We start from the raw sequence: 26656 nt of genomic DNA, 5'->3' as shown, positions 1-26656 counted from the left end.
GCCTGTATAGCACGTCGCATGGGTGAGTGGCCATGTTTGGCGCGTTTGGCATGTGTGCCTGGTATGTGCATTTGGCATGTGCGCGTTTGGCGCGTTCAGCATGCGCGTTTGGCAGGTTGGCGCGTTTTGGGAAGTCAATTGGCTTTGCGGACATCTGGCGCGGTTTCCTTCTTTCTAACACTGTGGCGAGTTTAAAGCAACCTTATTGGTTAATGTAAGAGGGTCAGCCAAGCATGGGCGTGTCTATACTTCTGTGTGAGTGTGGCGGTTTTAGAGCGACCTGATTGGTCGATGGGAAGTGGGGCCGGCAAGCTAGGGAGTGGCCACACTTCCAGTATGTTGTGGAGGATTTTAAAGAGACCTGATTGGTCGATGGGAAGTTGGGCCGGCAAGCTAGGGCGTGGCCACACTTCTAGTGCGTTGTGGCGGATTTAATCTCCTAGTTTGGCTAAGCATAGTTTTTCGACCAACGGGGTCTAGTGTATTGCGCGGGGATCGAAACCCTAGTTTTGCAAATTAGTCGGGTTTATGAGTTTTTTATGAGTTATCACAATAATTGGCTGGATTTTGTATGTTGCCACAAAAATCTTTATCTACAGAATGCAGTGTGCTTTCCGTCTGAGCATTTTGTGTAATGGCCTTAACTTTGGTACTTGGAGGTCCATGCTACTCTGCTGCGAGTGAACATAAATCCGTCATGCCATACCGATATTAAGGGTTCTGTCGGGGAACATAGCACAGGAAAAGTACTCAGTGAGTCATGTATTGGCGAGGTGCCGAAATTTACAGAGTGTTTGGGATGGTTGCTACACTTGCCAGTCTGGGTAAATTTCATGTAGATATATTGAACGGTTCAATAAGTAAGCTAGTGGAGAGGATGACACTCGTGGCTCCGTTAATTTCCTTACAGAGTGATGTCACATCAGATGCAAGGTTTTACAATTTTAACCCTAAGCTAAAAACCACCATCAACACACGTGTTGCAATATACCAATTTTCTTGTAGTGATATGTGATACCCTCACCTTGGAGGATGAATCCCGTCGCGGAGTTGCCTCGGCATTGAGTCCAAGCTTCCAGTATTCACTTTGTTCTTTGGTAATCTCTATGTTTTCTCCTTTCCTCAAATGATGTTTTGATGTCTTTGATGAGGATGATGTCTAATAATCATCCCATGTCTTCGCAGATGGCCTGCATGTCTTATGTTGTTTCATAAGACTATCAAAGGAGACTTCGTAAGCTCGAGGCTGAAAATATTAAACTCAAGACCCAAATTTCCACTCATGAGAATGATGCATCCGATATTTGCAAGAAGAAAAATCAATTAGAAACTAAAGTTTCTTCTTATAAGAACCATATATCCGATCTTCACAAGAGAAACGATCAGTTAGTTGGTGCGTAATTTTTTATGTCTTCTGCCAATCTTTTTATTCGTATCTTTAGTTCCCCTTGTAATTATCTATTCTTGCAGATAATTACAGCCTTACTGATGAGGCATCATATTTATTTCGCTCTTTTTATTATCATGTCGATGATGATACTCTCCTTGAGCATATTAATGCTTCCCTAAATAACCTTTCTGATGACAAAATAAAAACACTTTCCTTGGAAGAGCTCAAGGCGAAGTACCAACTTCTTAAGACTGATCACATGAGTGCTTTATCTACAAGTAATGGTTTTAAACGTCGCTTCATGGAATCCAAAGAAAGGATTTAAGATTTAGAAGCAAGAATTAATACCCTTATTAATGAGAAGGATCAATTACTCTCAAATTTGCTAAAGCTTTGAAGGAATTTCAAGGAACCATCCTTCAAGTTCAAATAGAGAGAGATCGTGCTATAAGCGAAAAAGACGCACTTATAGAACGAGGAAATTTGATCCGCCCCCGACTTCTTATAGAGAGTGATACTGAGTTTAAATGGGCGGTCTTAGATAATGCTAGGAATGGTTTAGCTGTAAATGTTAGCCTTGAGTCGGATCTCACTTCCTTGGTTAAGGATATTATTTCTAATAGAGAAGGTTGTTTATTATATTTTTTTTGTTTGTCATTTCTCAAAAAATATTCTTCATTGGTGTTAACCTTCTGATCTTCTTTCGCAGAGGCTGAGAAGGAATTTCGTGAACAAATTAAGGATCTGGAGGCGAAGCTTGCCGTGTATGAGGGTATCGCAGGCTTAAGAGGTAATTGGTTGTCACTGTTTCCAATAATAGCAAGGATGCTATTCGCGTCCGTGATGCAGCTATTAAGAAAGTATGTGATAATAATGGCATTCCTCTCTCTCTGTACAATCTTGCTGATATTCCTCCCAACGAAGAAAGTTCTGATATCTCTGATAGCGAAAGAGAAGACGAGGAGTATGAGGATAACGGTTCTGGAACTGATGAAGATAACATAGGCGAGAAGTAACTCTTTGTTCTTGCAGATCTTTTCTATCTTGTCATGCTTGTAAATCCTTTGTCAATTCTTTGTACATCAGATATTTTCTAACTTTTGAAATTTCTCCTTCGATGCAAACTCTTTAAGTATTTAAGATCTCTTAATGTAAATTCTCCTTGTTATATACCTGCATCTATAAAAAAAATCGTTCTTTCTAACAGTTGGAGTTAACTTGGTGGTAATAACATGTATAATAATATTTACTTATGATGACAAATAACTTGTGCGTAAGTCTATCATATGGGGGAGAATAACACCCTTTTATATGATTGCATTACCATACTTTCCTCTGTTAGTTGCCACCAGATGAGTGAACTAAGAAAATATTGAGTCATAGAAGATTACTTGTTATCATGTATTTAACTGGTTCGGTGATCTAGGATGTTTCTATTTGTCTTAATTACTTTGTCTTACCTCATCTTACGAGTGTACCTTATTTTGTTTCCTTAGATATATTCTGTTTTAATGTGTCACATCTAAACATCTTCTAATTTCTTCTTGTGGGAAATACCCTTTTCGTATGCGATTGAATTCGCAAGCTTAGTTGCTCTCTCATTAGTATATCCTGCAAAACAATGACTGTTGGATTTTTCTCATGAAGTCTTATTTTTCCTTCCTAATTAAAGGTCTTATTTTTCCTAGTATATGATTTTGTTTTTGTGCGGGGAGATCGCAGGAGGACTTTACATGTTCGTTTAACGGTCCATTGATCTCGCCTTATCATATTTTAGTATTATTTCCTCTTCATGTTTTATTGACGCGCAAATATGACAAGCCTTGATACTCCCGTGAGTAAAAAGCCTCATGATATTTGCGTATTTGACACAATTCATCTCCCTAATGGAGGGTGCCGTCCTTATATTCCCCCTGATTGCCCCTTCAAGGAGGCTTACCCCTACCGGGTTAGGGTGGGCTCCTCCTATCCAGTGATGCGGCAACCAGTTGTTTTCGCGGCCTCTTATCCCTCCGTCGATATGGCTTATGGTTACAATACCGCACCCTAAATGAGGTTTCTTCGGACCGAGTGCATCATAGTCAAGACTTGTCAAGAACGGCCGAGTACGCTCCAGACGCCCCATACACTCTTGACTCAACCGTGTACCTCGGCGCCTTGATCGAGTTTCTGCACTCCTTAGGAATGACCTTATCACCTTAATTTTTCAATTTAGGCGCCTCTCCTGGATGGGCTTTTATTTCACCCCAAATCACCATGACTCAAGCTCCAGGATCGGTGCAGCTTTCACTTGAGCCATACTAACTAGGTTTTTCTAGTTATGACGCGCGTTTGGTCTTATTATTGCCTCTTGTTGCATGCGAACTAGGATGCACGCCATATTTGGTTACCTAGCCTCCCTAATTGCGTCTCAGCAGTTTGGTCATCGTATTGCCTAGTCGATTCAAATCCAAACCTTTTCATGTCACTTGAAATTTGGTTGAATTGTTCGTTAACAGCTCTGATTTTGTGAGCCATTTTAAAACGAAAAGCCACTTGATTGGAGGATGAAAAAAAATCTTACCTTACTGTTATTTTCAGATAGACGCATAGCTTCATAGGAAAATTCTTCAAGAACATCATCAGCATCATAAACGGCTCCCTTAAGTCTTTTTAGCCAAAGTGAAACTTGGGCATCGTTCTCCTGCTTACCCTCCGCATCAGATATTTTTGCAGCGATCAACTCCAATGTTTCTTGAAGCTTTTCAGCTCATCCTTGACACCCCACGCACCACTAATCTCACTACCAGCAACGGGAACCAACTTTTTCATAGCTCCGGACGCACCACTAACAAGAATATCTTGTGCCATTATAATTAAGAGGATATTAATTAAGCTGATTGAAGATGATGAGAATGAAAATGAGATTGTATCCTAGATGAATCTTGTAGCAACTCAGAGAGAAGCAAACAGAAGTTTAAGAAAAGTCTTTGTAGGAGGGATATGTGATTAGAGTTGTAGAATATATAAAACACATTAATCAACAACTGTCGTTGCAGAAATAAACTAAGTTAATTTGGATGGGTTGTCCATTATTGGCACCTAAACATTTAATGCCATCAAACACGACACAGACCACAAGGTGGAGAATATGATAAGGATCTCATCTCTAAGATTTTCTTGTATTTATTTATTTTATGGAAGAGGCAATGCATCGATTCTTCAGGTTACAAATACATAATACATATATTCATCACATCCATAAATCGAAAAACAAAAATTAGTATAATACTCGTTGAGAAAAATTGAAGGAGACACAAAATAAAGGAGAATAAGGAAGAGAGATTTTCATTACAGTCCTTCTGGACGGACCGCGTTCCTGAACAACGAAAAAACAAAATTCCATTTTTTTTCTCACAGTTTTTTTTGTGGGTCCCGGTGGCCCGCAGAGGACAGCAGGGGGTCCCTTTTTTCGGGGTTGGATTTGTGTCTGGTTGTTTCGGTGTGGTTTAAATTCTCGGTTCACCAAGAATTTTTGTTCTCATTAATTTGTATATTAGGAAAACCTTAAAGCCTCCATTTATAGGGCTAGACATATGGGCATCCCGGTAATACACGGGGTTTACCCTAGATATTCTTAACATAATTACACGTTTATAACACTCCCCCTGTTGACCATTGTGTCTAAGTCACTATGAATATAGCAGAAAAATTCAAAAAAGAAAAACCTGAAAATATACGATTTTCGAAACCTCGTTGCGATTATGTCGTTCTAAACCCCGTCTTTCTCCTGCATCTAAAGTTTCGGCTTCATCTCTTACTCCTCTTCTGCCTGCAACTCTGTTGCTTCTTCGCGTGGAAATAACGTGCCCTGCCCTTGAGGTGACTCGCACCAATATGCTAGTGAGGGTGTTGGTGAACGGGATTTGGTTGGTACTCAGTTATTGAGGAGGAACCTCAAGAAAGAATTTTAACGGAGTGATCTTCGAAACTTTGAAAGGTAAAAGGTTCTTTGACAGAGACTTTCCAAAATAGACAGTGGTATGTTTATCGGAACTTCATGGTGGACCGAAATGAAAGAAATGAGAATAAGAAGCAAACTTTGGAAAATGATGATTTCTAGCTACTAGCTAGCAGGTGCGGATGAATCCTCCCTGTTTCTAGCGCCAAAATGTAGTTGCGGAAAATCCCACAACTACACACTTTGTAATGATAATAACACAAAGCTTAAGTCATATGGATCAACTCAAACATTAAAGATATTATTCGCCACTTTGACACTAATATGATCTTCTCAAATGCTTTGTATCATATATATATATATAGTTCTCTTTAAAGTGAATTCAAAATGAGTTTGTATACGACAATAGAGAAAGAAATACAAGATGAAAGCTAAGTTCTAATGGCTTGGTTCTTTTCTCTCCTGATAACTTCCTTAGCTTATTTATGTCAACTGATCTCTCTCTCTTTCTATCTATCATTTTTGAGCCCTTATATAGGCAAATACATCAATGGAAGACAACCATGGTTCACGTGCAAGATCTCAGTTGAGTGATTCTGTTTCAGTTTGTCTTATTCGCCGGGCTTTGAGAGTTGTCTCTATCTATCTCGCTTCTATTTATTCCTTCGTGCTTCTTCTGTGGAGATGATCATTGCGTTATCTTTATCGTGTAGTTGTTCTTCGCGCTTTCCCTCTATTATCGCGCAATTACTCTTCGCCTTATTCCTGATAATTGTTGTCTATTCGTGCTTAAAGTTGTTTTGATTAGAGCGAAGTTGTAGATTTGTCTTGTGTGATATTTCTCCCCTATATCGAGAGTGCATTCCATCTAGATAGAAATTATTAGTTATAAAAGAGAAAAAGTTACGAGGGAGCTTCTTCGATAGGATTCAGCTGTAAAATACTCAAAAATGATGCTCCTCCAAACCTTGAAGCCTTCACTTGATAGGCATTGCCATGTTCCTCCCTTCTCAATCTTAATTAGCTTTGTTACGACTCCCATTGAATCCTACGTACAGAATCACAATACTGCATAAGATAAGATTTTAAGCAATATTTAGACCCATTACGAATAATAGAATTGAAATAAAAATATATTGCAATAGAGAGAAGAGAAAAACATGTTGCCTGTTGGTAGTGAAAATAGGTTTTGTGAACAATTTTAGCTGCAGCGCGAGCTAATTTACTACTCCTTCATTAAATTTTATCTTCTCTGAGTCCCAGTATTATCAACATATAGTTCTTGAAGAAAAGTGAGGGATTTCTTGAGATCATACGCTATTGACTCATTCAGATTGTTTCATTTCGAGGTTTTTAACTTCCGGAGAGAAGTTATTGTGAACACATAAATCTCGAAGCCATCCACGTGTTCACAAACAAAATTCCATGCCTTCTAATTCTGAAAACGCACATCGTATATGTAAAGGGGATGATTATCTCGATTCATCGACTCAAAGCCTTCGAGCTTGTCATTGTATAGTCGAATATTACCATAAATAATGTTCGTATAAAGGAATAAACATAGAATCAAGTATAAATGTAAAGCACATAAAGTTCAACGCTGAATGTAAAGTGCTGAAACGTAAATAAGACAGATTTATGTGGTTCGGCACTAAGGCCTACATCCACGGGGCTGGTGTTTCACTATGTATTGAATGATTACAAAGATAGTCGAATGAATTTAGAGTATACATAGGTCTGCAGAAGTAGGGGGATTACTTACTCTTCCTATTTCTCTCTCCTATATTCTCCTATAATTGCTCTGGATTGGTCGACCCCTTCTCTCTTAGGGGATAGGGGTATTTATAGGGTTGGAACGTGGGTCCTACTTCTGAGATGTCGTTGTAATATTATCTTCTTGTGCTTTGTGCCCATTACGCAGAGGTCTTCGGCATATGCTGTGGCCTAAGCTTGAATACGAAGGGTTATCCTCGCCTCTTCCACGAGCTGATTGACACGTGTATATCTCTTTGGTATTTAATGCGGGTAGATAGATGTCTGCTCGTGTCAGACAAGTGTCTCTTTGTCTGGTCACATCTGTGTCAGTCAAACTTCCTCTCAGCCGTTGATCTAGGATCTTCCTCGGGATTGGGTGTATTAACACCCACGGGATATTATCTGGTGCTCCTCTAAGCCATCATACCTCTGTGATCCTCTGTCCCTGACTGTCAGATCTGCTGACCGGTGGCATCTTCTGATGAGATGCTTGTTATCATGTTTTGATATCTTGTTTTGCATGCCTTCTACATGTCTCTTTCTGTACACGTGCGGGATGATGAAAGGTGTACATAAAATTTGCCCCTCTTCTTCTGACTTGGGCGTATTTTGCAATTTAGAAGAAGAAAGGTCGTCCTACACGTTTTATCTTTCCTGAAATAACTTCCCCTATAAATACGGGCATGTTTCCCACTTTGCATTAACTTTCCCCATAACTGCTCCTTGGTAAAAAACCTTTATCCTCTTCTTGTCAGTGTTCATCCTTTCTTTGTTTTCTATTCTTGTTCTTTAGTCATTTATTATCGTCATTCTTGTGAGGAAGATAACAACATTCAATTTTTCGTCTCTTTCGCTCTCGACTGTTGTTTCCCCTGTATCACAGACAACTAGCTTTTGATATCTCTGATTCTCCTTTCTTCGACTGTGGTTGGTTCTTGTCGTCCTATTCTATACAAGTATGGGGGTTTTCATTAGCTGCTCATCATTGATTTATCTATGTATCTACTCGTTTGTTCCCTGCTGCTGTATTCTTGGCTTTGTGATGAAGAACACACATGTCGAAGCATATATGCTTCCCCCTGTTCTTTGTTACAAAGTCTGTGAGTCTGTATCTAAGTATTATCCCTGGAGTTTGATGGAGTATTTCTGGTTATTTTTAGTTCTTAGGGTTTTTAATGTTCATCCGTATGAACCATCAATTATGGGTTTTTTGATCTTTAGTGATCTCCTCGTATTCTTCCCTAAACTGTTTGTGTTTCCTTGTAGATATGTCTGATCGTCCGCAGGCTCCTTACCAAACCCTGCCGTCTAGTCCGCCTAGATCCCCTCCGCGTCGCGATTCTGACAGATCTCCACTTGGGGAAGGTCCTTACAAGTCTTCGACGTCAGATCATCGGGGTCATAGGGTTTCATCTTCCTCTGGTGCGAAGGTTGTGCCTACTAAGAAAGGGGATGTGCCGAAGGGTCCTTCCGGGTCTAGGTATGTCGTTGACCGTTCCCCTTCTTTTCCTCATGAATATTCTAGGAGTACGCAGGCTCCCCCTCGTGATGACTCTAGGAGTACGCGGGCTCCTCCTCCTCGTAATGAAACATTGGATGTTCCGCCCCTTCGTTCTATGGCTCCTCCTTCAGTGCCTCCGCAGAAATCTTTGCTGCCTCCTCCCACGGTTTCTTTCAAAGGGAAGTACTCCAAGGGCACTGTGTCGAGGTATGATCCGTCTAAAAATCTTCCTTCTAAAAGGAAAGCTTCGGAATTGAGTCCTACTTCTGATTCCGCAGATGAAGAAGAAACTTTCCCCGTGATACGCAGCATTTCAGTTGGTAAGAAGAAGGTCAATTTCAAGCATATTGATCTTGAGATGTTCAAGGAAAAATATGAGCTTCAAGCTTTTGAGGTTCGCTTCTATGCCCCTGACGATGATATCACTTACGAGCTCCTTGCTAAGTATCACTTTGACGAGTTTCATCTATTGACTACCGTTGGAGCCTTCGAGGCGGGTCTCATGTTTCCCCTATATAAGTCGGGTGACTCCTTTTATTATGACGTGCTGGCTAGTCGCGAAGGCTCTTCCACGAACACTCATAATCGTTCCGTGTCACAACTATCTGGGAATTATCTTCGTGTACTGAAGGAATGTTACCTGTGAAGCAAGGGAGAGACTATGATGACCTGCTATGTTCCAAATCCTGCTGAGAGAGAGTGGTACACTCCTCAGAATTTTAACAGTTCCTTTGGGGATTATGTCAACAGTAGAAACCGTGAGCCGTGGAGTGTTAGTCTTCGTAACATTGCTGCTCCCCGTGGTGAAATTCGTCTTTTGAGTGAGGTGAGTGATGCCAAGCTGAAGTATGTTCCTGGTACCGAGGGATCTGCTAAACGGAAACTCTTTCCTGCTCGTGAAAGGATTAAGCGTGACCATGATTATGAATGGCATGCTACTGTTATTGAGGTAGTTGGTCCTTGGGATTATGGTTGGATTCCTGGTCCGTGCGGTTGGCGTCCTTCTGAAAACAGCAAGCCTCGTGAAACTCCTCTTTCTCGTTATGTAGATTTCTGTCCTTGGCGTCTGAATTTCGCGGGCATGAATTTTCCTTACGCTCTTGATGTCGTTGATGGAGATGAGGAGGAGGGTTCTGGTGCTACCCTTCCACCGAAGAGTGCTGTTACTGCCAAGGTACAGTTTCTTCCTATATTCTATATTCTATTTGTCCCTTTTTCCTTGGTTGAAAAAACACATTTTTTTAAGTGAGGGAGAAAATGAGCCTTTGTTGGGACATGTACTGGTTTGTAGGTGTCGAAGAAGAAGAAAATTTGACCCAAACAATCTTCTACTGTTGTGACCGGTGAGGCTGAGGTTTATGAGGAGGTTACTAGTCCTGTGAACGAAGGGTATGCCGAGGATGAAGAAATGTCCGATGTGGAAGAACGTACTGATACTTCTCCTCCTAATGACGAGGATGGCAATGGTGAAGAAGAAGTTGTCGCGGGTGGTGATGGCGAAGAAGAAGTTGTTGCGGGTGGTGATGGTGAGTCTGAGGGTAATATTACCGAAGGTGGTACCGGCGAGGGGGGATCTGCCCCTGTTGTCGATAATATTGGTGGTGTGGGTACGCTGCCTGTTATTTCCCCTGAATTTTCTTTTGGTAGAATATATTCCGCGGGGGAATCCTTTGATGTAAACGCTGCCATGGGTCTTGCCTAAGATTTCTCATTGCTTTCCCCAAATGATGATTGGGATGTGCTTGGGAATCTTGGTAAAGAAGGTACCACTAGTCAGCACGATGAGAACGCAGGTGGTCATGCTGAGGGTGTTAATGTCGAGACTTGCGCGGGTGAGGAGATAACCGCCAAGGGGAAGTCTGCGGTTGAGTCTCCTTCAGAGGATTTCTCTTACTCGCTAATGCCTGAAGGTGAAGATGCCATTATGGCTTGGCTTAAGAAGAAAAACTTGATGTTTGTCCCTAACCCTGTCCCAGTGGTCACTGGTGAGAAGAATTCCGACGCTTATACTCGACAGATGATGCAATTGTCTTCTGAAGCCCGCATTGCTGAGATGTGGGGGAAGAATCTGAGAGCTTCGGAAGCTAACCTAGTGGTTGACCCTCCCTCCTATGTTGCTGATATGATGGCCATAGCTGATGGGTACCAATACGGTTTTCCCCAGCAGCGTGTCTTAGAGGTAAATCCTTGTACTTTTTTCTTCATGATATCCGAACATTGTATTCTTCGTGATATCTGATCCCTTTGGTATAATAATGTTTGTTGTTTGTGACATAGATGATGAGGAGCGAACATTGTAACCATGTTTTATACCAATTCTTCAAAGCAAAGTCTTTAAAGTTGGAGGCCAGGCTTTGTCATAGAGAAGAGGAACTGTCTTCGGCTGAAGTGGAAATAAATGAACTGAGGGGCCGTCTGAAGGAAAAAGAGCATCTAGGTAACGCTGAGGAGAGTCTCCGTTCAGAACTTGCTATAGTCCGCAACGAATTGGAGCAAGCTCGTAGAAATGTATCGTCTTTCACAGGTTCGTATTTTTTATTGGTCTTTTACTCCTCGTGATTCCCTATTTGTACTTTGGTGTTTTGTCTCAGTCTCCCCACCCTATCTTCAGTGGGTGGAGTCCCCGAGCTCATATGTCTTCGGAAAGAAAGGGAACGACAGAAATCTCGTATTGCAGAGTTGGTGGGTAAGTTGAAAAGCGAAGCTGTAAAGTGGAATGCTCGTGCTGATGAGCACAACGCCTTAGCGGCTGAGTGGCGTGAAAAGCGAACACTGATGGTTGATATGCAAAATAAGTACAATCATGATCGTCGTCTGTTTAATGATACGCTGCTATGGACGCGTGACAACCTGCGTCATGCTCGAGGACAAGCTTCGGACTTAGATGCTAGAGTGCGCTTGTTGGAAGGAGAGTTACAACAGGATCGTTCTTTCTTAGGCCCCGGGGTTAGGGATAGTATGCTGCATCTTTCCGAGGAAGGAGATAATGCTAGGGCTGAGGTTGGTGCTCTTAGTAAATCCCTAGCGCATCTCGAGCTGATGTTGCTCGCCAAGTGGAATCTAAAAGAGATCTTGAAGTGAATGTGTATCGAATCCATAAAAGGATGGGGGAGATGAATGACGAAGTCAACCATCTTCGTCACTTGGATTCAATGAAGCAGGTAGACTTAGACGCGAGTCAATTTGCTCTTACGAACCTTCAAACGGATTATAAGAAAATATCCGACGAATATGACTTTCTTGATGAGGCTCGGGACGCAGTTGTTAATGAGTATGAATAGGCTTCGGCTAATGTTGAAGGTATAACCTTGTTTTATCGAGTGTAATTCTGTTATTTCTTCATTTTAACCCTTTGATATTTCTTGTTTTCTGCACTCGAGGGACAGCTTCACGCAGCAAATGATGAGCTTAAAAAAACTAAATCTTCCTTAGTGCAGCAGGAAGGACAAGCCAACTATTTCAAAGGGTTGGCCGCGTCTCGTGAGGAAGAAGCGGAGATTGCCTCCAAAGAGGCGGAACACCTATCTTCATTGTTGTCCCAGGCCAACCAGCGGACCGCTGTTATCACTTATAAAGCTCGATGTCAGTTGGCTGAAGAGACTAACAAAGTCCTAGATAAGATTGAACTTGATCTTAAAGTCGAACATGGTCTTGTCAAGAATTATCCGCGTCGTACCCTTCCCGCGCCCTTGCCTGGTTCTTCTGGGCCTTCTTCAGGTGGAAGCGTACCTTCATCTCGCAGAGACAACTCTGTTGATGGAGTTATATCGTCCAAGTAGATTTCTTTTATTAGTCATAGAAAGTTGATCCTTGTTGATTATATAATTTCGGATCATTTTTGGATATGTTTCCTGCTTTATCTTATTTGCTGAACTTGTAATCAACTCTTTATGAAATGGATCATCCTTTTGGCATACTTGCGTTATCAATTCATTTTTATTTTAATTATTGTGAAGTGTTAAACTAGAAATAACTTGCTTTGTGAAAGGTTGAGAGTGTTTGGATGCGACACCGAGGTAAATACCTTCGTGATCGTCTTGAGACCTGTCACCCCCCCGCACGCGACTCCCCCACACCCCCACCCCGCTGGCGAATCCTGGGCCAGAGGATTCCCAAACGGTGGGGGCCGAGGCAGCGTTCTAGGATATGGATGCTTATTTGAAATATTTACATACACCCATTCCGTCGACCGTTAAATTGGTTGGGTATCTCTTTCTGCTGGGTGCCTTCCCCCTGGTCTTACACTCATAGACACTGATAGGGGAGCCCTGAGAGATTGTAGATTAACTACTTTCCCAATATTGTTAATTTATTATGTAATGTACATGCGTTCACCCAGCGGGCCTTTTGACCATTTCGTTTGCTTGAAGATTTCCCAAAAAGTTTGTTTGATTGATAGGTTGAGGCCTGCTACTCCTCGTCCAGAGATAGAAACATGTAAAGCGGTTACGCTGCCTTCTTCTTCTGGTATTCTTCACGCAGATGCAAAGCTGCGCTGCTCCTATGGGTAGTACGGTTTGAGCCATTTAGCATTCCAAGGGTGCCGGAGGACCTCGCCTTTCAGATTGCGAAGATAGTAGGAACCGTTTCCCGCAATGTCGTGTATTATAAAAGGTCTCCCCATGTAGGTGCTAACTTTCCCCATTTCTTCTCTCGTTGATACTGCGGGATTGTTCTTAGCACATACTGCCCTTCTACAAAATTTCGAAGCTTAACCTTTTTGTTGTACTCTCTCGCTATCTCCGTTGATAATTTTCCATCTTTTGCAATGCTGCTTCCCTCCTTTCTTCCAGGTCGTCCAGTCTCTCTAACATCATGTCTGTTGTGAGATTTTTCTCCCATGCTTCGGTCTTTGTGGTTGGCATGAGGATCTCTGTTGGGATGACTGCTTCAGCTCCATAAGTGAGGAGAAATGGGGACTCCCCAGTGGCAGATCTTCGTGTTGTCCTGTATGCCCATAATACATTGTGTAGCTGTTCACACCATCGCCCCTTGTGTTCGTCTAATTGCTTTTTGAGGATAAGGGCGAGGGTCTTGTTAGTAGCTTCCGCTTGTCCGTTGCTTTGAGGGTATATGGGGGTGGACTTGTTTTTCCTTATTTTGAAAGTGTCGAAGAGCATGTCTATGTTTTTCCCCTGTAATTGTTTACCATTATCGGACACGATTTCCGCTGGTATGCCGAACCTGCAAATAATGTTTTGGAATATGAAAGTAAACACGTCCACGTCTCTGATCCTGGCTAAGGCTTTGGCTTCCACCCATTTACTGAAGTAGTCCGTGGCTACTATCAAAAATCGTCTTTTCCCTGATCCTTCGATGAAAGGCCCAACGATATCTATGCCCCATTTTGCAAATGGCCACGGACTATCCACAGAATTCAACGTTGTTGCTGGTGCGTGTATCTTTTTGGCGAAACGCTGACATTCTTCACATCGTCGGGACATTCTTGCAGCATCTTGTATCATTGTGGGCCAGTAATATCCTTGCATTTTTTTTGTCGGCTAGTGATCTCATGCCGCTATGATTCCCTGCGTCACCATAATGGATGTCGTTTAGAATTCGATGCCCCTCTTTCCTGGATAAGCAACGTAGTAACGGTCCGAGGAAAGATTTCTTGTACAGGACCCCATCCCGAAGATCATATCTTCCTACTTTGGAGAGTATTTTCCTGGTTTGTTTATGATCCGCGGGTAAGGTTCCATCCTTGAGAAACGCATGGATCATCATTCTCCAATCATCTTCGTTGTTGAAATCTTCGTCTTGATTTGCTCTTGACAGGATATCTTTTCGTCAAAATCGTCACGGATGTCTTCTCCCACCTGATCTTCGATATTTTCTTCCACTGTATCTTGATTTGTAGCAAAGGAAAATTGTGATGCAATCGAAGGCTCGTATACCCTTGTTATTTTGATAGCTTCGATACTCTTGTCCTTCAGCATGGATGATATATGCTAGGGCATCCGCGTGCCTGAGATCCCTTCTGCATAAGTGCCGGAACTTGATGTTCGGAATTTGTGATGCCAATGTTTGGACCAAGGCCATGTAAGCTGAGAGGGTGTCGTCGTACACATTGTATTCGAGCCCTATTTGCCGTATGACAAGCTGCGAATCACTTGTCAGTCTTACATCAGTTACCCCCATCTCTATTAAAGCGGAGGGCATGTACGACTGCCTCGTATTCGACGATGTTGTTAGTATGCTCTTTGAATTCTAACCTGAGTGCCTGTACGATCCTTTCTCCAGTTGGGGTGGTGATGACAATGCCTATTCCTGCCCCTTCCTTATTTTTGGAACCATCAACGAAGACTTCCCATTGTCTTTGACTCGCGGGTTCGAGGACATCAACTGGATCCTTGCTTTCCTCGTCGGCTTCTGGTATTCCCCTAATCTCTTCATCGTTGTCCAGGGGGAGGTCTGCTAAGAAATCCGCCAAACTTGGGATTTTTGGGAATGTTGAATTTCATGAATGATGTTGAATTGGTCCAGGTGGGTGTTCCACTTGGCTATTCTACCTACTTTTCCCGCGCTTTTGAGGACTGCTTCCAGTGGTGCTTTGCATGGGACGCGGATGAAGTGAGTTAGGAAATAGGTTCTCAGCTTTTGAGTAGCCCATACTAATGCCAGGATGAGTTGTTCGATCTTCGTGTAATTCCTTTCCGCAGAATTGAGGGTCTTGCTGACATAATAGATAGGTTGTTCTATCTTCGTATTGGTTTTGACCAACACTGCGCTAACTGCGTCTTCTGTCGCTGCTATGTACAATGCCAAAACCTCATCAGGATCAGGCTTCTGCAGGATTGGAATTGAAGCCAGGTGTTCCTTGATTCTTTGGAAGGCTTCTTCGCATTCTGCGGTCCATTCAAACTTACTCCCTTTTTTGAGAATATTGAAAAAATGTTTGCATTTGTCCGAGGATCGGGCAATAAATCTGCCCAAGGCTGCTAAGGACCCATTGAGCTTTTGCACTTCTTTTAAATTCTTCGGAGATGGCATTTCCACTATGGCCTGAATCTTCGCGGGGTCTACCTCAATACCCCTTTTTGTTACCAGATATCCGAGGAATTTCCCTGAGGTGACACCGAAGTGCATTTTTCTGGATTTACTTTCATGTGATGTTTCCTCATTGCTTCGAAAATATCTCTCAGGTCCTGGTGGTGATCTTTGCGCAGCCTACTTTTGACGAGCATGTCATCAACGTAGACTTCTAGGGTACTACCAATCCATGGCCTGAAGATAGCATCGACCATTCTGGTAAGTTTCCCCTGCGTTTCGAAGTCCAAAGGGCATTCTAGTGTAGCAATAAAGGCCATGCGGGGTGTAGAATGTTGTGTGTAGTTGATCTTCTTCTGCCAGGGCTACTTGGTTGTAACCAGAATATCCGTCCATGAATGACAGCTCTTCGTACCTTCCACTGCTTCAACCAGTTGATCTATGCTCGGTAGGGGATAGCTGTCTTTTGGACATGCCTTGTTGAGGTTAGTAAAGTCGATGCATATCCTAACCCCTCCATTTTTCTTAGGAACGACGACCATGTTGGAGATCCATGTAGGGTATTTGACTTCCTTGATGAAGCCTGCTTCTAGTAGTTTCCGAAGTTCTTTTTCTACTGCCTTATGATACTCTGGTGCAACTTTTCTTATTTTCTGCCTGAAAGGTGGCGTGCCTGGTTTGATGCGCAGCTCGTGTTGGATTATTTTGGATCAATCCCCGGCATGTCTCCTAACTTCCAGGCGAATACATCCGCGTATTCTTTAAGTAATTTGGTTAAGGAATCTTCTCTTTTTCGTCCATTATGGTCCCTACTTTGATCATCTTCGGGTTTTCTTCCGTTCCTATGTTGATTTCTTTTACGGGCTCCACTGGTGTGAACACCGGCTTCGGGTCCCCAAGGACTGGGACGTTCTTTAATTGCTATTTGGTATGTTTTGTCCTTCGTTGGCTGCTGAAGTACTTGCCTCTGTGTTAAGGACATTATCATCGTCAAGCCCTTCCTTGCGGTTTCCTTGAGGAACAGGTCTATGGCCTTTTCTTTCGCAGCTTCTTTATTTTTGATCCTTCGGGTTTTTCGCTGCTCTTCCTGTTCGTTGTTGATACGATCCTGAGTGGCCTGGCACTCTTTTGCAGAGACCCGATCTCCCTTGATTTCCATTACTCCCTCGGGTGTAGGGAACCTGAGATATTGGTAGTAAGTTGCTGCCACTCCCTTGAGTTTATGTACCCACTTTCGTCCAATAATGGCGTTATAGGGGGATGGGGCGTCTACCACGCTGAATCGTGTTTCTACTTTCATGGGCCCGGCGTTCACCTGCAACACGATGTCTCCCAATGGCTTTGTGGGCGCTCCGTTGAACCCGTAGATGGTGTAATAAGAGGTCATCAGTTGTTCATCATGGAGCTTCATCCGTTTGAAGGCGTCGTAGAATAGAACGTTCACTGAGCTCCCCGTCGATAAGGATCTTTTTGAGGTTACACCCGGCCACTGGTAGTGTGAGGACAAGGGATCGTTATGGTCTTCCATATCTTCTTCGATATCTTCAGTATCGAAGATGATAGGTGCGTCATCCACTCTTCGTGCTCGTCCACCTCTACGCCATCAATCTTATATAATTCGCAGTGGTCTTCGAATTGCTTTCGTAGCCTCTTTCCTATCTGCGCTGTAAGTGTGGGCCCTGCGGCTTCGGAACACGAGATGGTGTTGATTGTGCGGTTTCCCTCTGGAAGTTGGACTTGCTTGGTTCGTTTGGATCTGTCCTCGGTGACTTCCTTTCGTATGTATTGCTTGAGTTCGCCAGCATCAATCAATTTTTGGATCATTATTTTGAGGTTTTTGCATTTCTCGGTTTGGTGTCCATTGAAGCAATGATACTCACAGTAATCTTTAGACTTCTCGGTCCTTTGGGGATGTTTTCCCTTAGACCACGGTCACTCCAAATTTTCCCTTCCTTTGATCTCTCGCAATATCCGAGCGTAGATAGCATTGAGCTTCGTGTAAACCTGATCTTCGAATTTTCGATCGTGTTTTCGTCGTTCATCTCTTCATTCTTTCCTATCTTCGTGCGGTCGTTCCACTGAAATATTTCTTTTGGCCCCGCTGGTTTGTTCTGCGGAATTGGTACGGTGAGACCTCTGTGTTTGTGCCCTCGGTTTCTCACGCTGGATTTCTTCAAGACAAGCATACTTCTCAATAATTATTCGAAGATCTCCTTCCGTCTTAGGTACGCTTCCGTGGATCTCAACAAATAGTTGACTCATTCGGTCTAATCCCCACTTGTAGCAGTTGATGCTTATTACGGGATCCACACTCCCTATGGATTGGAAGATCTTGTGCCATCTGTTGGTGTATTCCCTCGTGTTCTCCTTGTAACCAATTGCCAGATAAAAAGTTTATCCATTCCGGTGTTGACAGCTTTGTTGTACATGTAGGCTCTCAAGAATTTCACTGCGAGTTGATCGTAGGAGTTCTGGAATCAGGTGGCAGGTTGTCAAACCAAGACAAAGCCGATCCCTTCAGACCTGATGGGAAATACCTACAGAGGACGGCGTCGTTTTGACTCCATCGGGCTAAGACACGATTATAATACCGGATATGTGCTGCGGGATCACTGGATCCGTCATAGCATTCAAAAGTTGGGACAGGGAACTTTAACGGGATGGGGGTATTTTCCAGGCGATGAGTTAGGGGCGTGGAGTTAGCTTCTTTCATTACCTCTTCAAGCCTTCCTCCGCCTTGTCTGGATTTTAACTGCCTGATCTCAGCCATCATCTCATCACGCAGCTCTTCCATTTCGCGGTAATTCCCCACGTTCTCATGCTCAGTTGAGCGTTTCTTTCTTCGAACTTCACTGTCATATTAGTCTGAGTCTTCGGCGGCATATTCCGGATCGGATGCACTGCTTCCCCTAGCGGCGTTTGCTAGGATGATTCTTCGGTCTCGATTAGGCTCTGGTGCCTTAGAATTTGCTTCGTCCATTTGTTGGCCAGTCTTCGTGCTTTGGGCAATCCTATCTTTAAAGTCTTGGTTCTCTCCGGCCAGAAGAGCTACGGCATCTGCGTAGACCTGCTGGCTCTTTTTCAATTCTTCGAGCTCTACCATCAGTCGGTGGGACTGGTTTGATCCCTGATTGGGAGTTCCGGCTTGTACTCCTACGGCTATAGTTCCCCCTTCGTCTATTGTGTGTATTAAGGGTGTTAGAGGATCAGCTTCAATTGTTGGTATCTCCAAGTTTGGTCCCCTCGATTGAGCTTCCACCCGCGGTACTAAAACCACTGGTATGGTTTGATTCTGACTGTTGGTTGACGGTATTCCGAAGACTGGTGGATGTGCGGGATGATGTGTCATAGATTTTGCCACCCCTTCTCTTTGTTGATGGATTTGGTTTGAAACCAAAGTCTTGTTGGCTTCTGTAGCCTGGAGGGCCGCAACAGTTGCGTTGTTTTTTGTGTTTGCTGCTTTGAGAGCCGCGGCTGCAATGGAGTTAGCGTTCATAGGTGAGATGATTTCCGCAGCATCCTGCCTCTGAGTAGCTGTTTTAGCTTTGTCTCCTTTCTGCTTGCTTCGGGTCATGACCGGGGTAACCCTCGGTGTTTCCTTTGATGAGGCTTTGGTTTTTCCTGCCTCTAGCATCCTTTCCATTTTTAGTCCTTTTCTGCATAGTGGAATAAATAAAGAGAACCAAAAATATTCACGAGGATCGGATTAGTGCCATTCGTATCCGCAAAATTTGTGGAATAAAAGGAAATGAGATGCCCAAGGGCCTTAATAAAAGAGAAACATAAAGACTCCATCGGTCTAGTTTTCGCAATACAAATCCTCTAATAAACAATCATGGACCTTGTTTTCGGACTACTTTTGAAAAGGAAAACTCTTGAAAAACCAGATCCGTAGCGAGAACCCATGAATCTGGATTATTAAGTCTTAGTTTTAAAAGAAAAACGCCTCACGTGCAAATCTGTGATAGATAGCCGTGGATTTGTCTGCTTTGAAATGGTGTTTGTGAAAATGAAGACCATGAACCCAGAATAAAAAAGGTTTTTAAAGCACGCTGAACCCAGAATAGGGCACAACCATAATGCGAGTTTAAGGTGAAATCACAGGATAAGATAAATATTTTACCGGGACAAAGTCCTTGTTTCTAGCGCCAGATTGTGAACACATAAATCTCGAAGCCATCCACGTGTTCACAAACAAAATTCGCATGCCTTCTAATTCTGAAAACGCACATCGTATATGTAAAGGGGATGATTATCTCGATTCATCGACTCAAAGCCTTCGAGATTGTCATTGTCTAGTCGAATATTACCATAAATAATGTTCGTATAAAGGAATAAACAGAGAATCAAGTATAAATGTAAAGAACATAAAGTTCAACGCTGAATGTAAAGTGCTGAAACGTAAATAAGACAGATTTACGTGGTTCGGCACTAAGGCCTACATCCACGGGGCTGGTGTTTCACTATGTATTGAATGATTACAAAGATAGTCGAATGACTTTAGAGTATACATAGATCTGCGGAAGTAGGGGAATTACTTACTCTTCCTATTTCTCTCTCCTATATTCTCCTATAATTGCTCTGGATTGGTCGACCCCTTGTCTCTTAGGGGAGAGGGGTATTTATAGGGTTGGAACGTGGGTCCTACTTCTGAGATGCCGTTATAATCTTATCTTCTTGTGCTTTGTACCTATTACGCGGAGGTCTTCATCATATGTTGTGGCCTAAGCTTGAATATGAAGAGTTAACCTCGCCTCTTCCACGAGCTGATTGACACGTGTATATCTCTTTGGTATTTAATGCGGGTAGATAGATGTCTACTCGTGTCAGACAAGTGTCTCTTTGTCTGGCCACATCTGTGTCAGTCAAACTTCCTCTCAGCCGTTGATCTGGGATCTTCCTCGGGATTGGGTGTATTAACACCCACGGGATATTATCTGGTGCTCCTCTAAGCCATCATATGTCTGTGATCCTCTGTCCCTGACCGTCAGATCTGTTGACCGGTGGCATCTTCTGATGAGATGCTTGTTATCATGTTTTGATATCTTGTTTTGCATGCCTTCCACATGTCTCTTTTTGTACACGTGCGGGATGATGAAAGGTGTACATACATTTATTAATTGTAAATCTGGTATAGAAGTCAATGTATAAACATATCTTTGAAATCATGGATTCAGATGATATCAACCATAAATCATGTCAAAAAGTATGGACAATCGTACCTGCTGCTTAAAAAAACCCATTGTAGTGTTGTGGCCGGCAATGCACCCGTCTGGAAAGAAACAGATTATAGAAGAGTGGAAATTGGGAGCTCAAAGATTATGTATGTCAGACCATAAATTACTACGAAACAAATTACTCAAAATCAAAAGATGCTCATAAAACCTTGAAACATTCACCGGGTCTGCCATGTTCTTTCCTTCTTCGCAATCTTAATTAGATGTGTTTTGAGTCCTACAAAAATCACAGTAATGCACATAATCAAAATTTTAGGATTAGAATGGGAAGAAAAAAAAAACAGAAAGAGAGAGAGAGAGACCTATTGCCTGTTGGTAGTTTCAACGAAAAAAGGTCTTCCTGAACAATATGAATTATAGCAGCGGAAGCTAACTTCATCTCCTTCATCAAATTATTGAATTCAAAAGTATCACGTAACATGTAGTTCTTTGATAAAGCTGAGATCATACGGGATTGATTCCCATTTGTTGCATCCCCAGATACTTAACTTCCGAACAGAAGTCCATAATCGTAAATCTGGTACAGATGTCAACACATTGCTGCTATGTATAGATAGATTCTCAAGGACAGGGAAGACATTGTGAGGTGGTGGAGGAGTAACCCATCTTTCTAAGTTTATCATATCTTCAATTTTCAACTCAATTAGCGAAGGGAATGATGTTTCTGTAACTTCTGCAAAACCTTTGCTTTCTGCTACTTCTTCTTCTTGCTGGTAATGGAACTCTATTCCCAAGCACTTGACTGAAAGCATATTACTTATGTAAAGAAGCTTAAGATATGGGAGCGTACCTACTGCAGGAAGTTTTTCACATCTTGTGCACCCTGCCAAATTTAATTTCACTAAATTCGGAAGAGAAGAAGATGAACACATCCACTTGGAAACCGTAAACCAGAAAAATCATATATTTCCAATTCTTTTAAATCAGGGTGAGGTTGGAGACCATCCAATACCAAGTCAGAATTATTAGCAAACAATTCAAAATCTCCTCTTGTCCAGCCAAGACACAATTCTCGAATGTTTTGCTTGTCTTTTAACTTTGCCCTCTCAGCATCTATCTTACCTCTCACATTTTCTAATTGTCTTATTCCTAACTTCCGAAGGGAGTTTAGATTCGCCAATTCTTCGATTCCACTTGAATCACTGATACTGGTTCCGGTGTAGTCATCTTCTTCCCTAACATAGTAAGAATATAATACTTCCAGGCGAGTTAGCATTTCTAAACCTCTAGTACCTCTCACATTTTCTAAATCAGCTGCATTCCAGACAAAGTTTGGGTTTGCTAATTTTATATCTCTGGGCTTCCCGAAGTATCTGAGACATCTCAGTTCCACCCAATTCTTGATATCTTTGGGAATCTTGCAATTATATCCAAGGTCCACTGACTCTAATTTGCAGAGGTTGGTAATCAAAGACTCGTGCAATTCTGTTATTCCGGTATCACCTAAATCAAGAGACCTTAACTGCGTCAAAGCTCCAAAATTACAAGGTAATACTCTAAAACTCGAGCATCCCCTTAATTCCAACCTCTTCAAATGAAACATGCGACAGACTGTATCTGGTAACTTTGTGATAGAAGTATTTGAAAGATTTAAAGACTGCAAATTCGTGAGCCCAACAATATAATCTGGTAGCACTTGAATATCTGAATTAGAGAGATCTAAATGCCGTAAATTTTTTAAATAACTAACGTTGTTTAGTACCATTTGAACATTTTGAGAACGAGAAACATTGAGAGTCTGTAGGTTGTAGAGCTGACTTATGGATACAGCATCAGCATCTTCAATTGTTGAATGATTGAGGTCAAGGTACCTCAAGTGTATGAAAGGTGAAGAACATAGATTCTTTAGCCTACCTTCACCCAGCGAATATATTACACGTACACGCTTGTTACTAAGTTGACTCCCAGAAGAAATGCACCCATCATGGTAAACTAAGAATTCACAACATAGATCCCAGCAAGAACAGCGCCCATGGTAAAAAATTGTCCGAAGTTTTTTTGCATCGATTAGAACATTAGAAACTGGCATTGATTCTTTCTCTTCCATGATTAATTGTAGACGACGCATTTGAGATGCATCATTTTTCAATTTACTCAGTATCGAGACTTCATTATAATCGACAACGCTTTGTGCAAGGTCATGTACTAAATCATGCATTTTGAACTTCACAACGTCACCTAGTTCATTCATTTTCACATCTTGAAAGAAAGAGTTGGATAATAAATTAAGAAAATAATCATTACCAATATCTTCGAGTGGGTGTTGATTTCCTCCATTACATGGATGAAGGAATCCTTCAGCCATCCATAGTCGAATCAATATTTCTCTGTCAATTACCCAATCTTTGGGAAATCAGCAACAGTAAGAGAAACACTGTTTCAAATGGGAGGGCAAGTTGTCATAGCTCAATTTCAATATCGGTATGAGTCCGCCACTTTGTTTTCCATGGGTTTCTAAACTTCTGTTGTCTCTGATAGACAACCAATTCTTTTCATCATTCTGCGAGCGCATAAGACCGCCGAGAAATGTTGCCGCGAGTGGCAAGCCTCCACATCTTTTAGCTATCTGCTCTCCTATGGTTATCATATTTGGAGTCTCAGAAGCTCCACCAGGAGAAAAAGCTTTCTTCTTGATAATGGACCAACACTCGGCTTCCGATAATACATCTAGATTGTATGGAGGAATTACACCCCGCACCACAGATGCAACTTCTTGTTTACGTGTGGTGACAACAACTTTGCTGCCAGCAGCGCCAACGTCTAGGTAACTCTTGAGTTTATTCCATTCCATGAAATCTTAAGTCCAGACATCGTCAAGTACTAGCAAATAAAGTTCATTTTCTAATTCTTTATTAACTTGATCTACCAAAACATTAATGTTTGAAAATGTAGGACATTTAGAATTAGTAATGGACTCCATAATGTCTATTAAGATTTTGTAAATATCGAACTCATCAGACACACAGACCCATAATCTTTTTCTGAAGTTGTTTTCTACAGACTTGTAGATGGATTGAGCCAAAGTGGTCTTTCCCAACCCACCCATTCCCACTATTGATATGACGGAGACTTTTTCTTGTTGATTAAAATTTACAGATGATGACTTTAAAAGCTTTATTATCTCTGACTTACCATTTTCTCTTCCTACTAAATCTTCTCCGAAAAATGAAGCAGTTAGGCGACTACTCCGCGTCTCACCAGTTTGGTCATCGTATAGCCTAGTCGATTCAAATCCAAACCTTTTCATGTCACTTGAAATTTGGTTGAATTGTTCGTTAACAGATTTGATTTTGTGAGCCATTTTTAAACGAAAAGCAACTTGGTTGGAGGATGAAAAAAAATCTTTTACCTTACTGTTCTTTTCGGATCGACGCATAGCTTCGTAGCAAAATTCGTCAAGAACATCATAAACAGCTCCCTTAAGTGTTTTCAACCAAAGTGAAACTTGAGCATTGTTCTCCTGCTTACCCTCCGCATCAGATGTTTTAGCGGCGATCAACTCCAATGTTTCTTGAAGATTTTTCAGCTCATACTTGACACCTCACGCACGATTAATCTCACCAGCAACAACAGAAACCAACTTTTTCAAAGCTCTTGCCGCACCACTAACAAGAATATCTTGTGACATAATAATTAAGAGGATATTAAACAGATTTAAGATGATGAGAATGAAAATGAAAATGAGATTGTGTCCCAAATGGATCTTGTAGCAACTCAGAGAGAAGAAAATAGAAGTTTAAGAAAGTCTTTGCAGTAAGGAGATGTGATTAGAGTTGTAGAAGATATAAAACACATTAACAAACAACTGTCATTGCCGAAATAAACTAAGTTAATTTGGATGGGTTGTCCATTATTGGCACCTAAACATTTAATGCCATCAAACACGACACAGACCATAACGTGGAGAACATGATAAGGATTTCATCTCTAAGATTTTCTTGTATTTATTTATTTGATATTTGATGGAATAGGCAATGCCTCAATTCTTCACCGATAATAAGTTGCAAATACATATATATTCATTACATCCATAAATCGAAAAACAAATTACAATAGTTATGATTTTTGAACCAGTAACAATCTAGAACAAAATAAAATATAACACAATTTCATTTATTTAGGCAAAAATGTTCCAAATGAACAATAAGTAAGTAATCTTAATGAATTATCCTGTGAAAAGTTACTTAAGACAAGGATCAGGATGACACACAAAATGCGATGTATATCAAAATATAACACAATTTCATTTCAGTGGAACCTTACAAAAAGGGTTCTCTTAAGTGAGCACAATTTCATTTGTTGCAGACACATATAACAATTGTTATTCATCTCCAAATGAGATTTATATCAAGAAATAACACAAGAATTAGGGTTGTTTTCAACATAATAACCACTTGCATGACAAGGATCATAGTTAGCCTTGCTTAAAGCACAAATGATGTCTGCTATATTTGTCTCGCACGGAACCTTTTTCTTCTCAGGTTCTTTGTTAGGACCAACAGACACTATGTCTGCAAAACAAACTTTTCTTAGTTTGCAAACTAACATTACTGGATCAACATCTCCGATTACTGTTATCTTCGCTTCCATGTCTATCGATACTGAATTAACTCCTATAACATAATGACAAGAAAAAATAATCAGCAAAAGAAAAGTGAGAACCCTACATTGAGCGGGTGAGGTGAAAACTTGTAGCTACCATCAAGGCCGGAAACAGATTTTAAGGCCTTTTGTTTGGTTTTGTTGTCATGTACATCCGGTTTCACCACTGCTTTCTGTAACAACAAAACGCACCAAACATTTACTTATCAGAAACAAACTTTGGTAATTCGATAAGCGGTAATATAAAGCTAGATTCTAATGGCGCGTTCGGATACAAATCTGCTTCTGACTTCTACTTCTCCAGAAATAGAAGTCGGAAGCAAAACTATCTTGCTTCACAAAAAATTAAAAATTATCTTTTCAACTTCTAAAAATCGTTTTGAAATTCAACACCCAAACTGATTTCTGATTTTTCGACTTTTAAAAATCAAAAAATTACTTCGGATGTCCTATCCAAATAGGCTATAAGAAGCTTGCAAACTATATATTCAATCGAAATATCTTGCTTAACCACCGATCTCGTGGGTTTAGAGAGTTCACTCACCTGCATTTGTCTGATACTTCTGAGATGCCTAACGTTGAGAAAGTAGAGACTCGATTGGAGATTCGAAGAAGAAAAATCGAGAGATTGAGTGGAGAAAAAGAAAGGGAGGAACACAACTATTTAAATTGTGGAAATGTAGTCAAGTTGGGGAATTACCAACTCCCAGTAATCAACTTGATGGTCCAAACATCACACTCTGAACCACCGATGACATATGTTTTTCTGTAAGGAAATAGGAAACACCGATGTAATTGGTCTGCCTCTCACTCTTTCCACATTTACTTACTATAAATAAAAACAACTTCCGGATAGTCACAAAATTTCCACCATTTTATAATTTTTGTTGACTAAGACTAGTTCAAGTCGTCAAGTTGGCCAACCACTTGTTCATTTCGCCTTCCGGGAACGCAATCGAATTCTTATCGTCAACCAAGTAAGACGCGGGTCTCTCGGAAGGTGACTGTTCACTGATCAATTAAGCTATCAGTTGTTAGACCGACAGAATACAAATAACAGTAAAATCAAGAGAGTCGTATAAAACGTATACTCAGTTATTATACCGTGCATTGATATCATCATGTCTTCAGTTTTGCATTAACAAGAACATTGAGTCAAAAGTTTCATGATACAAGGTTCAAATGCCAAATGTAACTACCGAAAATCCGGTAGCACACCCAAGTAAGAAAAGAAACAGATC

General features: G+C 41.4%; 3 protein-coding genes across 3 annotated transcripts; all 3 read right to left on the bottom strand.

The window, feature by feature from the left end:
* Positions 1-21654: 21654 nt before the first annotated feature.
* LOC113304176 (putative adenylate cyclase regulatory protein) lies at positions 21655-23118 on the bottom strand. Its single transcript, XM_026553234.1, has one exon. It carries the CDS (start codon positions 23116-23118, stop codon positions 21655-21657), a length of 1464 nt encoding a protein of 487 aa, XP_026409019.1.
* Positions 23119-23166: 48 nt separating this feature from the next.
* LOC113304175 (putative disease resistance protein RGA1) lies at positions 23167-23604 on the bottom strand. The gene has a single exon (XM_026553233.1). The coding sequence runs from the start codon at positions 23602-23604 to the stop codon at positions 23167-23169; it is 438 nt and encodes a 145-aa protein (XP_026409018.1).
* A 1432-nt stretch (positions 23605-25036) lies between these two features.
* On the bottom strand, positions 25037-26141 carry LOC113303138 (heavy metal-associated isoprenylated plant protein 12-like). Its single transcript, XM_026552137.1, has 3 exons — positions 25960-26141; positions 25513-25588; positions 25037-25426 (listed from the first exon to the last, which is right to left on the bottom strand). The coding sequence occupies exons 1-3, from the start codon at positions 25963-25965 to the stop codon at positions 25161-25163; spliced, it is 348 nt and encodes a 115-aa protein (XP_026407922.1). The 5' UTR covers positions 25966-26141; the 3' UTR covers positions 25037-25160.
* Positions 26142-26656: the final 515 nt, after the last annotated feature.

Source organism: Papaver somniferum, chromosome 8, assembly GCF_003573695.1.
Source record: "Papaver somniferum cultivar HN1 chromosome 8, ASM357369v1, whole genome shotgun sequence".
NCBI lineage: Eukaryota > Viridiplantae > Streptophyta > Magnoliopsida > Ranunculales > Papaveraceae > Papaver > Papaver somniferum.
The sequence above is the reverse complement of the archived record's forward strand: the minus strand, read 5'-3'. Positions and strand labels throughout refer to the sequence as shown.